This window comes from Pyrus communis, chromosome 15 (assembly GCF_963583255.1).
Source record: "Pyrus communis chromosome 15, drPyrComm1.1, whole genome shotgun sequence".
NCBI lineage: Eukaryota > Viridiplantae > Streptophyta > Magnoliopsida > Rosales > Rosaceae > Pyrus > Pyrus communis.
In genome coordinates this window covers 23,687,325-23,707,553 of record NC_084817.1, presented here as the reverse complement: position 1 = coordinate 23,707,553, position 20,229 = coordinate 23,687,325, and the positions used below count along the sequence as shown (strand labels likewise).

The following is a 20,229-nucleotide window of genomic DNA, read 5'->3' as shown; positions in this document are numbered from 1 at the left end:
GATGTGTGGAAACGGACAGAAAATCAAAGCGCTGACGTGGGTTTGGTTGGCATTTTGTGCAGGTCCAAAATGTCCCCGGTCTTTTGACTGATATAGCCTTGAATATTTAATGGTTTGTTGTTATATTGGAAATAAGAAATGGTAGAAAAGAAAACAAAATTATAAAAAAAAAATTTAATTTTTTTTCTTAAACTATCAAGTAATCTAAATACTTTGTTTAAACTTTCTATTTTAATAAATTTTAAATATTTTATTATTAATAATTCAAATTCAATCCATTCATTTTTTAAATATTGTTCTATGTTATCTATAATCTTCTTACTCAGGGATCACACTTAGTGTTTAAAATATCGGAGTCGGTGAAAATATCGAATTCGATATACAAATTTGTGAAAATGTCGATGGATATATCGATATCGATGGTCTTAGGTGGAAATGATAGAAATTTGCTTAAAACATGAAAATTTAAAATGAAATTTTAGGGAATGTCATATGAAAATTTGTCGATAATTAACCAATCAGCCGGAAATCTGTTAATTAAACGACATTTAACAGCTTATCCAATATCTTCACCCCGCTTTACATATCTTTCTCTAATTTTTAGAAGAAATTTCAAACACTGTCCACAAGTCTTTTTTTTTTTAATATTTAACAAGTAAACAATAATTCTCTAAATTTAAAGTGTAGCTGGTCATTTTGCTATAATAGCGAATTTTTTACAATAATTTCTTGAAGATGATTTTTTTAAAATTTCTCTCTTTAAAATAAAGTTTTAGTTGTTTTACAACATCTCCTTTTATTTGTGGCGTTTTCTCTACACTCCATCTAAATACTCCGTGTCCATATCAGATAACGACATCAAGGATAAAAAGGCGACCATCAACGAGAAGTTATAATATTGATTTCGAAAGCAATATATGCAAATCCAACGACACCTAAATTAAAGACAGTTGAAGATGCACCTGGCATAGCAGTAAAATGGAGTGCTTGACAAAGGGAAAGAGATCCCATCCGGATTTCTTCCACCAATGTCATTGGATCAAGTGATCCGGGTTTTAATCATTGTCTTCCAAATTTCATCCAATGATCCACTTGTTTTGATCTTCTAAAAGTTGTGATAATTTTTAACCGTTTAATGAAATTTGGAAAGTCCAGATCACTTGATCTGATGATATTAACGGAAGAGATCCGAATAAGATCTCTTTCCTTGACAAGTAGAGAAAACTAGGAGGGACATGAAAGAGGGGAAGGATCCTGCCATTGCTAGCTTTCTCAGAACAAAACGGTACAAAATTTCATATGCCTCGTTAACTCTTTGCAGCTGTATCAACAACTTTTTCTTTTCCTTTTTATGTTTTTACTTGAAGGGTACCCTTTTAAGGTTCCCAAGTTTCTATATTTAGTTTTTGCACATTTACCCGTATTTCTCTAAATTTCCGTCATAATTCAACGATTCATAACATGACACATCACCCAAAGACGAATTTAAAAGTGATAGGTTTTAGGTACGATTCTTACCAAAAGTGAATTTGAATCACGTTATTGTTAACCAATTGTGAGGCCAAGATCACCCATCTCCCCTAGTATGAATAATATCATTTGTTCAAAAAAAAAATTTTAATAAATTTTAATATTTTATTATTAACAATTCAAGTTCAACCCACTTAGTTTTTAAAATATTTATTTTTTGAAACAATATTCTTTGGGGTGTGCTATTCACACACATTTTTTTTATTTCTCACACACCTTTCTGATTTTCAGTCATCAAATCAGATGAAATGAAAAAGATCAAAAGACAGAAATTAACAAGGGGTATGGAATAAGTAAAAATGGGTGTGTGGATAGTACACCCCTATTTTTTATATATTATTATATCTATACTTTTCTCCTTGCTCAGGGTCACTTGCAATGACCTAAGCTCCACAATGAGTTAGCAATAATATAGTTCAAATTGGCCTTTGACTAGATTCGAATCTAAAACCTCTCACTTTCAAGTGAATAGGAATGTTACTCGATCGTAATACTAAATGACAAATTTAGCTCTTTAAAATAAAGATTTAGTTGTTTTCCAACATCTTTTTTTTCTTGTGGCATTTCTCTAACCCTTCGTCTAAATACTCTGTGTTCATGTTAGAAAATGATATCAAAAATAAAAAGGCAACCATCAATGAGACGTTGATTCGAATTCCGAAGCATCAAGTGGAAGTAATATTGAGAGAGGAAGTTTTAATACATGTAAATCCAACGACATTGCTTTTTCTGAACAAAACGGCACAACATTTAATATGCCTGCTAACTCTTTGCAGTTTTGTAACAACAACTTTCTCTTTTTCTTTTTAAGTTTTTCAATTGAGGGGATCCTTTTAGAGTAGTTCCACCGGGGGCTTTTTAGGTCGGCACCCATCTAAGTTATTGGCTAGGCACCTAGCCAATCCACTCCAGTCCAGCCCAGCAAATAGGTTGGCACCTAACCCAAGCTAGTCTCCATGCCAGCCCAGAATCAACAGAGCCATGGATCGGCCCATTTGACACCATGCTGACCCCACGTGGCATCGGAGGGCATTTGAATTTTTTTTTTTTTGCGCCAGACGCATGCAATACACGCACGTGTGGTCACGTGTCCCAACAACAAAAAGTGGGGGTGGCCCGTCAATGCAAGTGCACTGAGATGATCAAATGGGAAGCCACGTGTTCGTTTTTAGGTCGTTGGATTTCCAACGGCTAGTTTTCTAGACCGTTGGATTTTCAATAGTAAAAAAAATTTGAATTTGAAATTGATTTGGATCGTCTGATCCAGAGATCAATGGTCCACAATTTTCTACCAGAAATTAAAAAAAAAAAAAAAAAAAAGGCACAACAGTCGGAATTATGACTGTTGGCCATGTGTCAAGGTATAGGCTATTGGATTTGAATCTTTTTCAAATCCAATAGTCCATATTAATTACCTAAATTAAATTTGATAAAAAATTAATTAAAAATTGTTAAAAAATACAGAAATTTTTAAATTTTTTTTTTCCTATAAATACCTAACCCTCATAGTCCACCTTACATCACATTTCAATATTTTCAACAATTTTTACCAAAGCTTTCATATAATTTTTTAGAGAAAAAAATGACTATGTGGAAGTCATCGAAGATCTTACTTTGTGTGAATGTTGGGTTCACACTATTCATGACCTGATTACGTGTAATGAGATGGATAAACGAGAAATGTGGAGTAAAATTATGAAAGTGTTTTGCGATGTACATGGAAAAGACGCCAGAAGTAGTTAAGGTATTCAAGGTCATTGGAAAAAACTCAACCATGTATCAAATGACATTTAGTCGAGGTCTTCAAGGTAGTTGGGCAAGGACATTTAGGTCATTCTGAGCTCTTGGAACACCAAAAAAAAACATGTCAAATCCATGTATCAAATGAAGCCATCGCTTCCAAAATGATACTTTTGGCTCATTTTCTGTTGCCATAAGCTCCTTGCCACGCACTTGGATAGTTTTTCCAAGTCCAATGCATGCAATCAATGCTTCCAATCATGTCAGGGAAGCCTCGCATCTCATCCTTCCTCAGAAGCCTTAGCATGTCCCTTGGCGTGGTTTCCGGAGGTACTTATTGGTATAGAGTGTTTTAATTGCAAAGTAAAACCACATCAGGGACTCCAGAACAATTGTTTTTTCCATTCTCACGATCTCATCCACTCGATCTGCAGATGCTCCATATGCAAGCATTCGCAAGGCAGCCGTAATTTTTTGCTCAGGAAAAATACCTAGAACATGAAAATCATCCTCTTTTTGCACAAAGTATGAATCATGGTTGCAAATAACACTTATGATTTTATCGAACAAACTTCGTTGCATTCTAAAACGACGTCTAAAAACATGATCAGGGAATATGATGTTGGCAATAAAATAATCTTCCAAGAGATCTTTACCTCGTCTTTCCCTTTTTCTATTAAAGTTTGCGGCATGTCTTGTAACAACCCGTCCCGGGATTTACGGAAGAAAATGGGTATTTTTGTATTTTCACTAAGTTTGGGGGATACTTTCCTTTTTAAAATTGTTTTTGAGTCTTAATTGGTGAGCCCAAGGGGCCCAGCCCCTGTTTTGTTCCCCGGTTCCCTTTCTCTTTCCCTTTCTTTTATTTCTTCTAAAAAGTTTCTCTTATCTCTCAGTTTTCTCTTATCTCTTTCTTCCTCTGTGATCTCTCCATCCCCCCTCTCAGTGCTCTTTTCTCCAACAAGAACGCGCACACACACACACACACACACATGTGCCCACACCTCATCAACGACGACAACATCACCATCATCACCACGTTAGCTCTTTCTCCTTCTTCGTCTATGTGGAACACAGAGAAACTCGAACGAGTTCCTCGTCCTTCCGTTTTAGGTAAGCCTCAAAACACTCCAAATGCTTCTCTTTTCATCCCTATAGTTCTTTTCTAACCCCGTGGTTGTGTTTTGGACGTCAAACCATGAAGAAACCACCTCGGAGACATTTCCCCAGTTTTTCGGCGAGCACCGCCCCTTTCGAGGCAATTTCCGGCCAAACCACGGCGAGTTTTTCACCCAATTTCATTGAGTATTGAAGAAGTTATACTCATTTGAATCTCACCCAGTTTCCGACGGACACCCTTGGCTTCCAGGCTGTTTTCTGGCCAACTCCGGCCACGATGACGGGAACCAAGGGTATATTTCGATTCCTTACCTTCGGGGCTTCAATTTGGTATATTGAATGACATGTTTTGGTTGAGTTTTGAGCTCCATTAGAGCTTGGGAATTCTCCGGCCGAAATCCGGCCTTCTCCTTCCTTAGAATCCGATGAACCACCAAACCCAAGGCCTTTGGACCTTTCCTGCCAAGCCCAAAACCCTGGGTAGCCCAACCCAACCTTTTTATTTATTTATTTTTGTTTTGTTAATTTAAAGGTCTTTGGGTCGTTTCTTTTAGGGCCTCTGGCCCGTTAACCTTAAAACCCATTAGACCCAAACCCTTTAGGCCCAAACCCAAGTCCAAACCCTTTAACCCAATCCGGATCCAAGCCCAGACTCGTTTGACTTGCTAACCGGGACCCGATCAACGGTCAGCGTTGACTTTGACTTTGACCGATCAACGGTCAACGTTGACTTGACCGTTGACTTTTTGGGTTTTCGTGCGGGACACCTCCTAGGCTAATTTCGAAGTCCTGAACCCGTTTCCGATGTCTGTTTTCCCAAATTCAGTCGTTTGAGTAGAGTTTGACTAAATGTACCATTTATGTGCTTAGAGGCGTTTATCTGTGGCGTTTCCTTCTTCGCTAGATGGCGTGGCTGTTCGACAGCAAAGTACTGTGAGTGGACCCCTTCTAAAAATGAATGTTTTGATAGTATAAATGCATACATGAGAAGCATGATTTGATGATTATGTTTTATGGAACGTTTTATGAGATAACATGCTTACTGAGGCTAGTTTGAATTATTACTATTTTTCCTATAACCCATGTTCTTATAGAATATCTGATGGATGACGATATGATATTTAGAACATGTTTAGAACACCTCTTTATAGTATAGATGATGGATGACTTTATACTATGAAGTTGATTTTCAATATATGTATGTTCACTGGTTTTGTACTTACCTAGTGGTCCTTTTCGCTACGGGACGTAGGGATAGATCCGGTCCGTCCCGGGCGATGGTTTGGTGTTGGCATAGGGCCTGGAGTGTGTTTCCTCTAGCTATTTAGCACAGGGACAAGGAGCCGGCATGGGGCCTGAAGTGTATTTTCCTATGATTGTCTGCTCAGAGACGGGGAGCCGGCATGGGGCCTGGAGAGTTATATCGGACATTCACTAGTGATTATTATATATACAAGTTATAATTTGAGATATTGCACGACATGCTAGGTTTCGGAAAACCTATGTTTATCATAATATATGTGTTTTCATAAAACCTGGGGGTTAGTATGTTGATAACTGTTTTATTATATATATATATATATATATATCAACTTGGTCCACTCATATTTGTTTTGCGCCCCCTTCAGGACTTAGAATCGGGGCATACAATCATGACATCCAGACACTTTCGCATCGGCATCTTCGAGTCCTCGTGGTGTAGGACCCACTCATTTGTTTCATTCAATTTTATATTATTTTCTTTTAGTGTTCTAGATTAGAGATGTGCTCTGAACACTTTTCTTATTTGCATATTCATTATTCATTTATATTTATAAGTCTTATTTATCCCTTGTTTTCAGCATTTGCACTCAATAAATGGCTTTCGTCACCCTCGGGTGTCGGCCAGCACGTGCCTATCCTGATATTCGGGGAATATCGGGGTCGGGGCGTGTCACGTCTGCGTTTGGCTTTCTGGCCCACAATTTCCATGACATGGCGAGAATGTAAGGCCCTTTGCCTTCTATGGTCATCATCCTCATCCTCCTCCATTGCGAATGCCTCATCTCTACCTCCACCTTCCTCGAGATTGACAAATTCTTCCTGTTGTGCCAATAATCTTTTATGTTGCTCCTTAAACTGTTTATACACTCTCCTTGAAGAAGACATTGTAAAAAGAACTCAAGATTTGAAAACGATGAAGAAGGATTTTGAGTTAAAAAAAAAAGATTGAGTTTGGTGTGAGGATGGATGTAATGATGTAAGGTTTATATGGACAAAAAAAAGAAAGGATTGGTGTGAGGATGGATGTAGGGATGTGGGGTTTATATTGGTGTGAGGCTGGATGTAGGGATGTAGGGTTTATATGGAAAAAAAAAAAAAAGAAGAAGAAAGGATGAGGTTGTGGACAATGCCACTTGATATTACATGATTGGTTGAAAATCTTATCAAAATCTTGGCTAAATTATTGTAAACAAATAGGGACATGTGGCGCTTCGGGATTGGTTAAAAATCTTATCACAATCTTGGCTAAATTATTGTAAACAGATAGTGACACGAGGCGCGTCGGGATTGGTTGAAAATCTTAGCGGAAATCTATTCACAAAATAATACGTTTGGATAATGACACGTGATGTGTCGAGCTTGGTTAAACATCCTATCCGAAATTAAAACTATTTATTATTTATTATTTAAAAAAAAATTAATAATATTTTAAAGGGATCTTTTGATATAAGCGCCTCAGTTTTGAATTTTCTAAATCAAACATCCATGCCTTTTAGTGATTTGATTAAACTTTTTTTTGTCGTAATTTTGGTGCTATATGCACATTATATTGTATCAAATTCCCTATAATCTAGCCTTTGATTACACTCTCCTCCGTTAGAGATAATTGTTAAAAAAAAAGATTGGTTAGATTCAATTTATTTTCACAATAATGCTACAATTTAGCAATAATTATCTACGATTTAAGATTTTTTTCTTTCCAAAATAGTTTAAAATATTTTTAAATCCCTCAAAATGAAACATACCGAAATAAGTTTTTCTTTTAGTACGTGAAGAGAAAATAGGATTGAGAATACTATAAACGTACCAATACACAATGTGTACAAAATAAAACGTACCAAAATAAAAATAATATACCAATATTAACAATATGTATCAAATTAGATGTACCAAAATTGTAAATAAACGTACCAATTAATGATTTTTGTAAATTCAAACGTATCCGCATATAATATATACGTAATGTATTGTACCTAATAATAATTTGTCAACAACTATACTTAAAAAAACACAACAAAAAAAATATAATTTCACAAAAAAATTAAAAAAATTACACAGAGCTTTTATGTTGATCACCAATTATTTGAAAAAGAAAAAACCATTTGGAAAAAGAAATAATATTAAATGTTTGCATAACAAAAAAAAAAAAAAAAAAACTGTGATAAAAAAAAACATATTTGTAAGAAGAGAAAATATAGTTTAATTACTATTATCTCCACTAAATAAGGAAAAGTGCATCATGCAAATAAACTGATAAATTCAAAAATTATTTTAATTTAAAAAAATAGAGGTGACTGTTTGTGACATCCCACATCGCCCAGAAGAGTGATCCTTATATGTATATTCTCATTCCTACCTAGCACGATGCCTTTTGGGAGCTCACTGGCTTCGGGTTCCACAGGAACTCCGAAGTTAAGCGAGAAGGGGGCTAGAGCAATCCCATGATGGGTGACCCACTAGGAAGTTGCTCGTGAGTTTCCAAAAACAAAACCGTGAGGGAATGGTAAGCCCAAACCAGATAATATTGTGCTACGGTGATGGAGCGGGTCCGGGAAGTGATCCACCCCTGGCCGGGATGTGACAATTGGTATCAGAGCCTAATCCTGGTCGTGGTGTGCCGACGAGGATGTCGGGCCCCTAAGGGGGGTGGATTGTGACATCTCACATCGTCTAGGGGTGTGATCCTTATATGTATATTCTCATCCCTACCTAGCACAAGGCCTTTTGGGAGCTTACTGGCTTCGGATTCCATGGGAACTCCGAAGTTAAGTGAGAAAGGGGCTAGAGCAATCCCATGATGGGTGACCCACTGGGAAGTTTCTCGTGAGTTCCCAAAAACAAAATCGTGAGGGAATGGTAAGCCCAAAGCGAACAATATCATGCTACGGTGGTGGAACGAGCCCGGGAAGTGATCCGCCCCGGGCCGGGATGTGACAATTTGGTATCAAAGCCTAACCCTGGTCGTTGTGTGCCGACGAGGACGTCGGGCCCCTGAGGATGGTAGATTTTGACATCCCACATTGCCCAGATGAGTGATCCTTATATGTATATTCCCATCCCTACCTAGCATGAGGCCTTTTGGGAACTCACTGGCTTCGGGTTCCATAGGAACTCCGAAGTTAAGGGAGAAGGAGGCTAGAGCAATCCCATGATGGGTGACACACTGGGAAGTTACTCGTGAGTTCCCAAAAACAAAACCGTGAGAGAATGGTAAGCCAAAAGCGGACAATATCGTGCTACGGTGGTGGAGCGGGCCCGGGAAGTGATCTGCCCTGGGTCGAGATGTGACAATTGGTATTAGAGCCTAACCCTGATCGTGGTGTGCCAACGAGGATGTCGGGCCCCTAAGAAGGATGGATTGTGACATCCCACATTGTCTAGGGTTGTGATCCTTATACGTATATTCTCATCCCTACCTAGCACGAGGTCTTTTGGGAGCTCACTGGCTTCGGGTTCCGTAGGAACTCCAAAGTTAAGCGATAAGGGGGCTAGAGCAATTCCATGATGGGTGACCCACTGGGAAGTTGCTTGTAAGTTCCCAAAAACAAAACCTTGAGGGAATGGTAAGCCCAAAGCGGACAATATCGTGTTACGGTGGTAGAGCGAGCCCTGGAAGTGATCTGCCCCGGGCTGGGATGTGACAATTGATATCAGAGCCTAACCCTGGTCGTGGTATGTCAACGAGGATGTTGGGCCCCTAAGGGGGTGGATTGTGACATCCCACATCACCCAGGGGTGTGATCCTTATATGTATATTCTCATCTCTACCTAGCACGAGGCCTTTTGGGAACTCACTGGCTTCGGGTTCCGTAGGAACTCCAAAGTTAAGCGAAAATGGGGTTAGAGCAATCCCATGATGGGTGACCCACTGGGAAATTACTCGTGTGAGTTCTTATAAACAAAACCGTGAGGGAATGGTAAGCCCAAAGTGGACAATATCGTGCTACTGTGGTGAAGCGGGCCCGTAAAGTGATCCGCCCCGGACAGGGATGTGATACTATTGGTCAAATCACTTTAATTAAATTTTAAAAAAGCACAGATGTTTAATTTAAATGATATAGAAAAACTGTAGGGAATTCTAATTTCCCTATTTTAAATGGGTTGGGTGCGAAGGCATTTTGCAGGGGTGGAGATCGTTTGTGCCACACATCCCTGCCCGAGCTCTCACCGCATCTCAGGCTCGACTCCACCGTAGCACGATATTGTCCGTTTTGGGCCCCTACCACACATTCATGGTTTTGTTGATGGGAACTCACACGAGAACTTCCCAGTGGGTCACCCATCTTGGGATTGCTCTCGCGCGAACTCGCTTAACTTTGAAGTTCTGATGGAACCCAAAGCCAGCGAGTTCCCAAAATGTCTCATGCTAGGTAGAGATGAGAATATACATATAAGGCTTACATGATCCACTCCCTTGAGCGATGTGAGATGTTACAATCCACTCCCCTTAAGGGCCCGACGTCCTCATCAGCACACATTCGCCCAAGGATTGGCTCTAATACCAAATTGTCACATCTTGACCCGAGCGGCCGAGCCCCCACTACATCGCTGGCTCAACTCCACCGTAGCACGATATTGTCCGCTTTGGGCCCCTACCACACCCTAACAGTTTTGTTTATGGGAACTCACACGAGAACTTCTCAGTGGGTCACCCATCTTGGGATTGCTCTTGCTCGAACTCACTTAACTTTGGAGTTCCGATGGAGCCCAAAGCCAGTGAGCTCCTAAAAGGGCTCGTGCTAGGTAGAGATGAGAATATACATATAAGGCTTACATAATACACTCCCCTGGGCGATGTGGGATGTTACACATTTGGCCTATTACTGTTCATTGTGGTCTATCATTGTTCACTGAGTGGATTGAATAGGTTGGGTGTTGATACATTTTTTTAGGGGTGAAGTTGCTCTTAATGATTCTAAGTCTCTACATTTAGTCTTTCATGCATTTACTCGCATTTCTCTGAATTTCCACCATAATTCAACGATTCATAATATGACACATCACCTTCAATTAAGTTGATTTATAATTCCAAAATGTTTTAGTTTTTAGAAAAAGAAAATAAGTTTCTTGACGTCTGTTAACTCTCTTTCCCGTTAGGGTTAATCCCTTAGCAGCATCTCTTCTGTTCTTTCATGGTCATTCATTTGTCTCCAATCTCATTAGAAACTGTATCTCATAAAAGAGCACTAAAAAAAACTAAATTGAGAACAAGGTTTGCATAGGTAAGGGAAAAACAACACTTCAGAGAATATGTAATAACAAACTTCCTCTCTCTTTTTAATATTTATCAACCTCGTGTGTATAATGTGGAGCAATTGTCTTTTTCACTAACTCTGTTAAAATTTCTGTTCAAAATAAAGAGTCTAAAGGGCAAAAAAAAAAAAAAAAAAAGATAGAATTCTAACGGAGTTTGCCAAAAGAACTATTGCTCCGCATTATTACAAATTCAGGAACCAATATTCACGAATTTTAGTTTCGAGATCAAAGCTTCAATTGAGTTAAAGTTAAAGAACTATTGTTCCAATTATCCCAATAAACCTTCAAGTGACTAGCATATCACGAAATATAACACACTCTAAATGAAATTTTAATTACGAAACAATACAATACATAAGTTCGAATCATAAACATGGAATTTTGGAATATCTAAATGTGTTCCAATTTGCATTCAACTTCTTCCAAGATATTTGAATTCGGAAACTTTTGAATCAAATTGAAATAGCTACTCATGGAATCGAAAATCTGAATCCAACTTCTACCCCTAGGTCAGCCATTGGGCCGACCATATCCACACACTTCTTTTTACCTCTTACACACTCTTTTCAATTTTTAGCCGTCGGATCGAATGAATTAAAGAAAATCAAAATACATAAATTAACAAAAAGTGTGATAAGTTAAAAGAAAATTTGTGGGCTTAAAATGGGCCGGATGGTAGTTTAGAGTGAAAATATGACCCGACCCATAAACAGTTGCAGTCGTTTTCACTCGGACTAAAAACCCTAGCACTTGGCTTTTCCTACATCGTCTCTTGCTCTCTTATTCGCATCACTCCACTTGTGCTGCTGCTCTCTCTCTCTCGCGGAAGAACGCTCCGCCTTACAGGTCTCTCTCTGTTTGTTTCTCGAGAAAATTGAAATGAAATTCTTCTCTTCCAATCTACCAATTTCTTTTCCTACAGTAATCAAATTGCTGATAACAAAGGGTTTTTTTTTTTTTTTGGCCTTTGCATGTTTCAGATCTTAAATCTGAGCGAAACGTTTTTCCGGAACAGCCATGGCTTTGGTGAGTTTAGTTCGTTTCTTCTTATTTTTCGATTCGAATTGTTCTGATTGTACTGTAGTCCAATTCTTATCGCTCACAGTGGTCGATTTATGTTTGGTTTGCATCTCAAAAAAGTACTTAATTTTATGAATAATATGATCGTGTGTGTTCGGTTTTACCAGTGGCCGATTTACATATGGTTGATGATACAATTCAAATTTAGATGTTCATATATTGATCTGTGTTCGAAATCGGATTCATTTTGCAATATGGGTTTTGTTGATCTGATATTATTGATAAACACTAGAAAAGTCGTCAGAACTTAAGCAATTTTAGGGGTTTGTTCTGCTTTAGTTCACTTCATATTCGTACCTGTTAAGTTTTTTTATATGATTTGTGGGAACCACCCGATGTGTTTTGGTTTCAATTATTATGTTATTGGCTTCAATTTTGGGATCTCCGTTTACTAATAGGTTTTGTATTGTTTACTTTTCAGGTCTTGCATGCAGGGAAGACAAACAAAAATGGTTACAAGGCGCTCATTGTTGCCGAGTACAGTGGTGTGAAAGTTGAACTTGCACCCAACTTTGAGATGGGTGTTACAAACAAGACTCCTGAGTATTTGAAGTTAAACCCTATCGGAAAGGTAGAATTTCGTTTTCTTTATATATACATGCTTGATGAAATTGTAGTTTGATTTTATGCATTAAAGAATCGGTCATATAATTCCAGGTTCCGCTGTTGGTAACACCTGATGGTCCCATCTTTGAGAGTAACGCTATTGCACGCTATGGTAAGACTATGTTTTTCATCAAATTACTTTTATCAATTTCTATTGGTGTATTAGAAATTAACTATGTTTTTGTGTTGCTTCAGTCGCACGCTTGAAGGCTGACAATCCTCTGTGTGGTTCTTCTCTGATTGACTATGTAAGAAACAATATTCCTTCCTGAGTTGTTTTGCCTTGAGTAAATCTAAAGGCTCAAGTGCATTTTTCCTTTTTATGTTTTATCTTTTGTCTCAATCCTGGTGAAATAAGAGGTTTGTTATGCTTACATTTGTTTGTTATTCTTTAGGCCCATATCGAGCAATGGATTGATTTTGGATCCTTGGAGATTGATGCTAACATACTTAAGTGGTGGTTACCGAGAGTGGGACATCGCGTGTACCTTCCTCCAGTGAGTTGCATAATCATAATTCTTTATGTCTCTTTATATTCTTCCCAATTTAGATAGCATCTTTGTCCGATTTGGGTGCTTAAGGTGTGCTTATTTTGTTTATTCTTTTGTCACGATTGAAATCGATCATTTATTATGTAGACAAGATTAGATGTACATTTTGTTGAGTTAGTAGTGTCACATTGTGAAGATTGATGGAATACGATTATAATATTAGTTGTACTCTGTAAGGCTAGTTACAACGAATCCTGTTAGGTGTTATGGTTAGATATACAATCATGTCAATTACCTTGGCTGAAATGGTCAACAAAAACTTTGTGGTGACTGGTGACACTTGACCAAATTGAAATATATGATTCTTTTTCCCTTATTTACAGTGCACAATCTGTATTGTTTATAAACCACCCACCCCCCCCTCTTTCTGTTCCTTCCAGCTTCTTTGATGCTTCATGAAGTATTTCTAACTTTTTTGTATATTCTATTTAGGATGAGGAAGCTACAATTTCTGCATTGAAGAGAGCACTAGGTGCCTTGAACACCCATCTTGCTTCCAACACATACCTAGTTGGGCATTCTGTAACCCTTGCTGACATTGTTGTTGGTTGCAATTTGTACTTTGGGTTCACCCAAATTTTGACTAAGAGCTTCACCTCAGAGTTTCCCCACGTTGAGAGATACTTCTGGACTCTGGTCAATCAACCAACCTTCAAAAAGGTAATGGGTGATGTCAAGCAGGCTGTTTCAGTTCCACCAGTTGTATCTGCAAAGAAGCCTGCCCAGCCTGCTAAAGGCAAGGCCAAGGAGGAGCCCAAGAAAGAAGCCAAAAAGGAGCCAGAAAAACTCAAGGCAGAAGCTGCCGAGGAAGTGGAAGAGGCTCCAAAGCCTAAACCCAAGAATCCTCTTGATCTGCTTCCCCCAAGTAAGATGGTATTGGACGACTGGAAGAGACTTTACTCTAACACAAAGACCAACTTCCGTGAGGTTGCTATTAAAGGTAATCATCTTAACGCTTGGTCTTTCTGGAATGTTGGCAGTCAAAAGCATCAGTTGGGTTAAGTTGATGTTTGCGTCCTTGTTTATTGCAGGATTCTGGGACATGTACGATCCCGAAGGATACTCTCTTTGGTTCTGTGAATACAAGTACAATGATGAGAATACAGTTTCCTTTGTGACACTGAACAAGGTCGGTGGATTCCTTCAGAGGATGGATTTGGCCCGCAAGTATGCTTTTGGAAAGATGCTTGTGATTGGCTCAGAGGCACCCTTCAAGGTGAAGGGGCTGTGGCTCTTCCGTGGGCAAGAAATTCCCAAATTTGTGATGGATGAGTGCTACGACATGGAGCTCTACAACTGGACAAAGGTTGACATTTCGGATGAAAACCAAAAGGAGCGTGTCAACCAGATGATCGAAGACCAGGAGCCGTTCGAGGGAGAGGCTCTTTTGGATGCCAAGTGCTTCAAGTGAAAATATCTAAATCTAATCCCTTCACTGGAAATGGTGTTTTTTGTCTTATCTTTTTTTGTTAGGGTTTGTTTCTTTGGTGTCTGAGTGAGACCAAGTATAAGTTACAAGTCATGTTTCTGCGCTTCAATTTTGGAGAATGGTTTAGACATCTAAAATTATATATGATACAGTCTTCGAAGGTTTATTATCTGTGGTTTGAATCAGTTAGGTTAGCACAAGGTTAGTGATACTACCAGCCTAATAATGGGGTGTATTGGCCTTTGACAACTTCTTGAATGACCTATTAATATGACATGAAAGACACGAAAGTAACATGTTCTAAGTCAACATGTTAACGAGTCGAGTGGTGATCTGATCGTCCGTTAAAACTTGATAAGATATCGTTGTCAGATCTGACCAGTTATCACGGCATGAAAAGGCATGATCCGTTAACGAATTGGATTTTTATCGGGTCACAACATGAACATGACTCGTTTGCAAGATCTAGGGCGTATGGCATCTCTTGTAATCAAAGATACCATGTAGGACATCTCTAATATCCGACCTTCCTATGGCGTGGGATCTTGATTTGAACCCTCGTTGGTCTTCTCGAAGAAAATGAAAAAGTTTGGGATCTTGGAATCTTGTCATTGAATCGGTTCTGCGCCACAAACTATTTGGATACAAAACGCATTGTTGATTTGAAAAAATATACGACATTTTCGAGTGTTGAGTAATCTTTTATTTTTGATTAAAAAAAAACAATAATCATCTATTTATAGTCTTTAAAATTGAACGATGGTTAGATGAGATCTAACTCTAAGAGTAAGGGCTCTTAATGGTGGAGTATTCAATACTCATGAACATCGTAGCCTCAATATTGTTGATTATCTAAATAAACTATTGTGTCATTCTGTATTACTACGTCATTTGGATGATACTCATACTCGAAGTTTCTAACATGTCTTGTTTTATGAAATATATACAACCAGAATTGAAACTCCATGTCTTACCCTGTACACAAAATTGAGGAGAATGCAACTTTTTTCCTTTCTCAGCTTTTCTTGTCATACGTCAACTATCTACTTTCTAGATCACTCGTAGAACTTTAACTATGCAAATAAATTAACCAAATTAGAAGTTGTTTAACTGTGAATTAAACATAGTTTGTCAACTCTATTCTATCAAATAATCATTAGATGAATAAACAGTAAGAATTTAATTATTTTTTTTACAAAGACAATCTTTAAAGAATGACTAAAAAAATAAACTTTTCTAATAATTCCCTCCTTCGGAATAAAAAGAATCAAATATGGTGCAATTAGTAATATGGAAAATACGTGGGTCATTACTGAAAGAAACAACATTTTTGTTGTATTCAAATTAAAAAAAAAAAGATTAAAAAAAGGATAAAAAACACGAATCGAGTTGTTGCGTGAAAGGGGAGCGATCTCTCCAAAAAAAAAAAAACTTTGAGAGAGCGAAGGTTTCAGAGAAGAGAGTTTGGGAGAGATGAGTGAAATTTCTGGTTGCAGATCGCCGACTTTGCTTTTATTATTAGCTTCATTTTCTCTCCAATTCTTTCCAGGTTGGGCATCACAAACTCATCATCAATTTCTCTCCAATTATTCTGCTTTAATTTCATGTTGATTTATATATTATATGCTTTCATGTTGATTTATATACATATATTTATATTTATATATACTTGGTAATTGAATTCTCTCTGTGTTAGTTGCTTTCTGGGTCTGTTTCAAATCACTTGTTTGGTTTCTGAGAAAAAGAAAGTCCTAAATTTGTTGTTTTCTGTTGTTAATTAGCTAAAACCTACCTTACCCAAACCCAAGTTAGTCATTATTTGCTTAATCTTGTCTTTGTTTCCCTTATAAGGAAATGTTTATGTTTACATTTAAAATTAGAGTCTAAGAAAAAAAAAATCCAAACTTTCCTTTTCCTTTTGGAACATTGTCTCGATATGTTTACTTTCGTATGGCCAACTTTGAAGTGGATTGTGTATCTGGGTTATCTGATTTGGTGGAATCCAAGTATCGTAGCTGGGTTTTGAATGCAATCTTAGTGGAAATCTATGGTTGAGTGTGGTGTGGTTTAGAAACCTTTGGAAAATGGACAAAAGAGAAAAACCACATATTTTGCAACATCCCCAAATTTGAGTGCTTGCTTTGGTATTGAAGCATCCCTTAAGCATTGTATGATCTAATTGAAGTGCTATTGCATTTAAATCTTGAAAGAAGACCTTTCGATATACTAGACCCTTGCTTCTCGAAGTAACAAGCCTTTATGTGACACGAGGGGATTTGATGAACAGATGAAGGAATGAGATGTGATGCTGCGATACGCGTATGATTAATTGTTTCTCATGTTACCACGATAAGATCTTTTAAATTTTGGTCCTTTTCTTTCAGGCCTTTCTGACGATTCATCTAGTTCCAAAGATGGTAAAAAATCTGAGAGTCATTCCACTTCCAGCCACACTGGTTCAACGTTGGTCATCATATTCCTTGGACTTGTAGTAGTTGCGTTGTTCTCCTTTTTCCTTTTCAAGCTATGGCAAAAGAAGAAACGAGAAGAACAGTATGCCCGGCTTTTGAAGTTGTTTGAAGAGGATGATGAGCTTGAGCTCGAACTCGGTCTTCGGGATTGAAATACTTTGTTTATATTCAAGGTGTGCCTCCTACCCTATTGCTTTCTTCTTTTTAGTGTGCCAACTGTTAATTCTTTCTTTCAATTGATTTACGGGGGTGACTATATATTAATTGTCATTAACAATGCGACATTGCGTGACCAGTTTTCTTTTCTGAATGCTATGTAGTGTTGATACCTTTACAGTGATGCTGTATTGTGCAAAGCTTGGTGACATTGAATGAACCAGTAGAAATGCCCTTTTAGTTTGTATACCCTGTAATTAGTCGGGTGTCAGAATACTAAGAAACTATGTAGAGCATCTTAATTGATAGATACAAATTCACATTTTTACTTACAATTTCCGGCCAAGATGGGTATTTTTTTACATCCCCTTAAAATTCACCCATTGGAAGGCTTTATGGCCAACAAGAACTGTAAAATGCACATTCCTAGACATTTTTCATCTTCCATTGGAGAAGCTCTTTGAGATATCAAAATTGACAATAACCTTTTTATGGAACGCTAACGGTATAGTGGGAATTCTAAAAATGTGTTAAGGGGAGAGTAAGAGTTATTAATAGTGTATTGTAAAAGGGAGAGACCACTTTCTGCACAGAAGCCTATATGGATCAATATAAAGTGAGATCTTATCAGTTTCTAATCTTCCTTGTTTTCATTTAGAAATCTAGACTGATGGATTTTTTAGCATCCTTTTCCTTTTTTACTTGTGATTTGATCATACTTTAATTTATGTAGATGATCTACCAAAAATTTTGCAAGTTTATATCAAATCCTTGTGATATCCATCGCTTACTGTATCCTGGTTAAGTTTGGAAAGTTAGTCAGGTTATGGTATTTCTTTATATGGACACTTATGTCATTATGATTGTTGGTTGAAGAATCACTTCCTAATGAGGGTTTTTTCTTCTTTGTTTTTGCAGAGTTGCGTGGATTTTGTATTTGAAAAACTCACTCGCCTAACCACGATGGAAGTTGGGTGTCCGGGGTTGAGGTTAGATAATTTCTGTCAATTGTGACATTTGTGATCATATCTTCAAATGTAATCTTATGCTTTTATTTTTCGTTTTGTTTTTGAGTATGATATCATACCATATGTGAGGGATACTATTTCATATGGAGCGCTGAGGTTCACAAATCAGTGTTTGTATTAATGACCTTGATTTCGAATTCACATGCTTGATTGACATGAAAATCTTAGTAAGTGGTCTGAATCTTGATATAATTTCAGGCAACTGTAAGTCTTGTAAGCCCTTAGCGCCATCTTCTTTCAATTGGTTGGCGTGCATATAAATGCCCGCTTGATAAAAATATGGTTCGATCACTCTGCCTACGTGGAATGATATGTCCTAACGGATATTTTTTGTGTAGAAAACAAGAAAGTTATTTCAGTTGTTTTGAGAATAAATGAAGTTAGTTCACTTGTATTTGGTAGATGGTAGGTGGTAGATGGCTTCTGGTATGGGAACTATTTTTTTGTACAGTTGTTGGGGACACCTGCAAGGCATGTCAATAATAGTAGTTGAGTGTTTCATGCTAGGCCTCACCTTCAAGTGCCTTTGTTTGTTTACGCTAAGTTTTTGATGTAAAAAGCAGGAATGATATTACGACTTGTCTTATGCTCCTAGGTTCAAGATGGTTAACTTTTGAAGAGTTCAGAGTGGACGTTATCTGAGTATGACGGTAGTAGAATTTACGGGGTCAGGTTGTCTTTCTCAATGCATAAACTATTGAGAATGCTATTCCTAGTTATCCGGACCTAGATAGTAGAATCATCTCTAATGTTTAAAAGCTACTTGTTTTCTATTTTTTGTCATTGTTTGATTTTCATGTTGAGCTGCATTTAGAAAGGTTTGATATTACAAGATTTCGGGCAAATCTTTACCAGCAGTGGTACGCTTTCCGTGCACTCCTTTTTTGAGTTCCATGATGATCCTGTTAACAAGGAGATCCCTTTTTATTACTTTCGAACTATTACTAGCGCAGTGGTTCATGTTTTAGCAATGATCTGTGGATTGTATCTATTTCTTACCCGAATTTTGGGGTTACTTATGCTGCCTTTACACTTGGAATCATAATTTAGTTGTGTTCCGTTCTTGAACTTGTTGAACGGATTGCAGAATTTTGGTATTCTGGTTTGGGAGTGAGCTGTGAATGTCGATGTAGCACCTTCAAACCCGTAATTTATGTTTTCGACATTCACAGCTCACTCCCCTTTCATTTGAGTCTCTCCCTTTCTATTTCTTATGATCTAAGGTATCGTTAAATTTGTATCGCCGATTGCCTTGCCTTTCATGTAAAGATCGAAGAAGGTGCCGGTGCGAGCTACCGGACTTTAAAATTTTAAACTTATTTCTGCTCGGCTGTTAATTCAAAACCTTGTTTCTGTGACCGAAATATTGGATAATTCCGAATTTTAATTTTCCATGCACTTACTAATACATAATTAAATACTTAGAAAAACCTAAGGATTAGACTGATTAGGGGAAATACTTGATTCAATTCTCATTCTCTCTCCCCAATTCATTTAAATATGTATGAATTTCATTCTATTCTGTAACATAAACGAAACTTGTTTAATTACAAGCGGTATCACTATTTAAGCTACACTGAGGGGAGGTATTTTGTTTTTTCTTCGAGTACAACGATATATTTTACACTAAGGATTCGAATTTGTCATCCACGAAATTCAAACTTAAGACCTCTCATTTACAAGTAAAGAGGAATACCATTAGACTGTAGTACTAAATGGCAAGTAAAAGTGGTGGGTTTAAACCCAAGACATGGTAGGTTGAAGAGGAAGGTCATATCTATCGGAAAAATATTCTCTTCGGATCCGAACCATCCAGATCGTAGTGATCAAATAATCTCAGCCATTTATGTAAATTGTGCGGCTGAAATCATTTTCATCTGTAACATTCTTACTCCTTTTCTTTCTCCTCAACATCCATGCCATCTTCGTGGCAATCGACGAAGCAAAACCACAGAGAAAGAACGAGAGAAGAAAATGGGAAGGGTTGAAGGTCGGGGAAA

The 20,229-nt window shown here is 37.6% G+C and overlaps 1 protein-coding gene and 1 long non-coding RNA gene across 2 annotated transcripts; both read left to right on the top strand.

Moving 5' to 3' along the window:
* Window positions 1-11,672: 11,672 nt before the first annotated feature.
* Window positions 11,673-14,743, top strand: LOC137717287 (elongation factor 1-gamma-like). Its single transcript, XM_068456594.1, has 8 exons — window positions 11,673-11,754; window positions 11,889-11,934; window positions 12,410-12,559; window positions 12,646-12,706; window positions 12,790-12,842; window positions 12,990-13,091; window positions 13,578-14,085; window positions 14,177-14,743. The coding sequence occupies exons 2-8, from the start codon at window positions 11,926-11,928 to the stop codon at window positions 14,554-14,556; spliced, it is 1,263 nt and encodes a 420-aa protein (XP_068312695.1). The 5' UTR covers window positions 11,673-11,754; window positions 11,889-11,925; the 3' UTR covers window positions 14,557-14,743.
* Window positions 14,744-15,981: 1,238 nt separating this feature from the next.
* On the top strand, window positions 15,982-18,370 carry LOC137718339 (uncharacterized). Its single transcript, XR_011065871.1, has 3 exons — window positions 15,982-16,123; window positions 16,959-17,218; window positions 18,120-18,370. It is a non-coding gene; the product is annotated as an uncharacterized lncRNA (long non-coding RNA).
* The last annotated feature ends 1,859 nt before the right edge of the window (window positions 18,371-20,229 follow it).

Coding starts and splice junctions, on each gene's coding strand:
- LOC137717287 (XM_068456594.1), top strand. Junction 12,560..12,645: donor AGTTAAACCCTATCGGAAAG/GTAGAATTTCGT, acceptor ATATAATTCCAG/GTTCCGCTGTTGGTAACACC. Junction 14,086..14,176: donor CCGTGAGGTTGCTATTAAAG/GTAATCATCTTA, acceptor TGTTTATTGCAG/GATTCTGGGACATGTACGAT.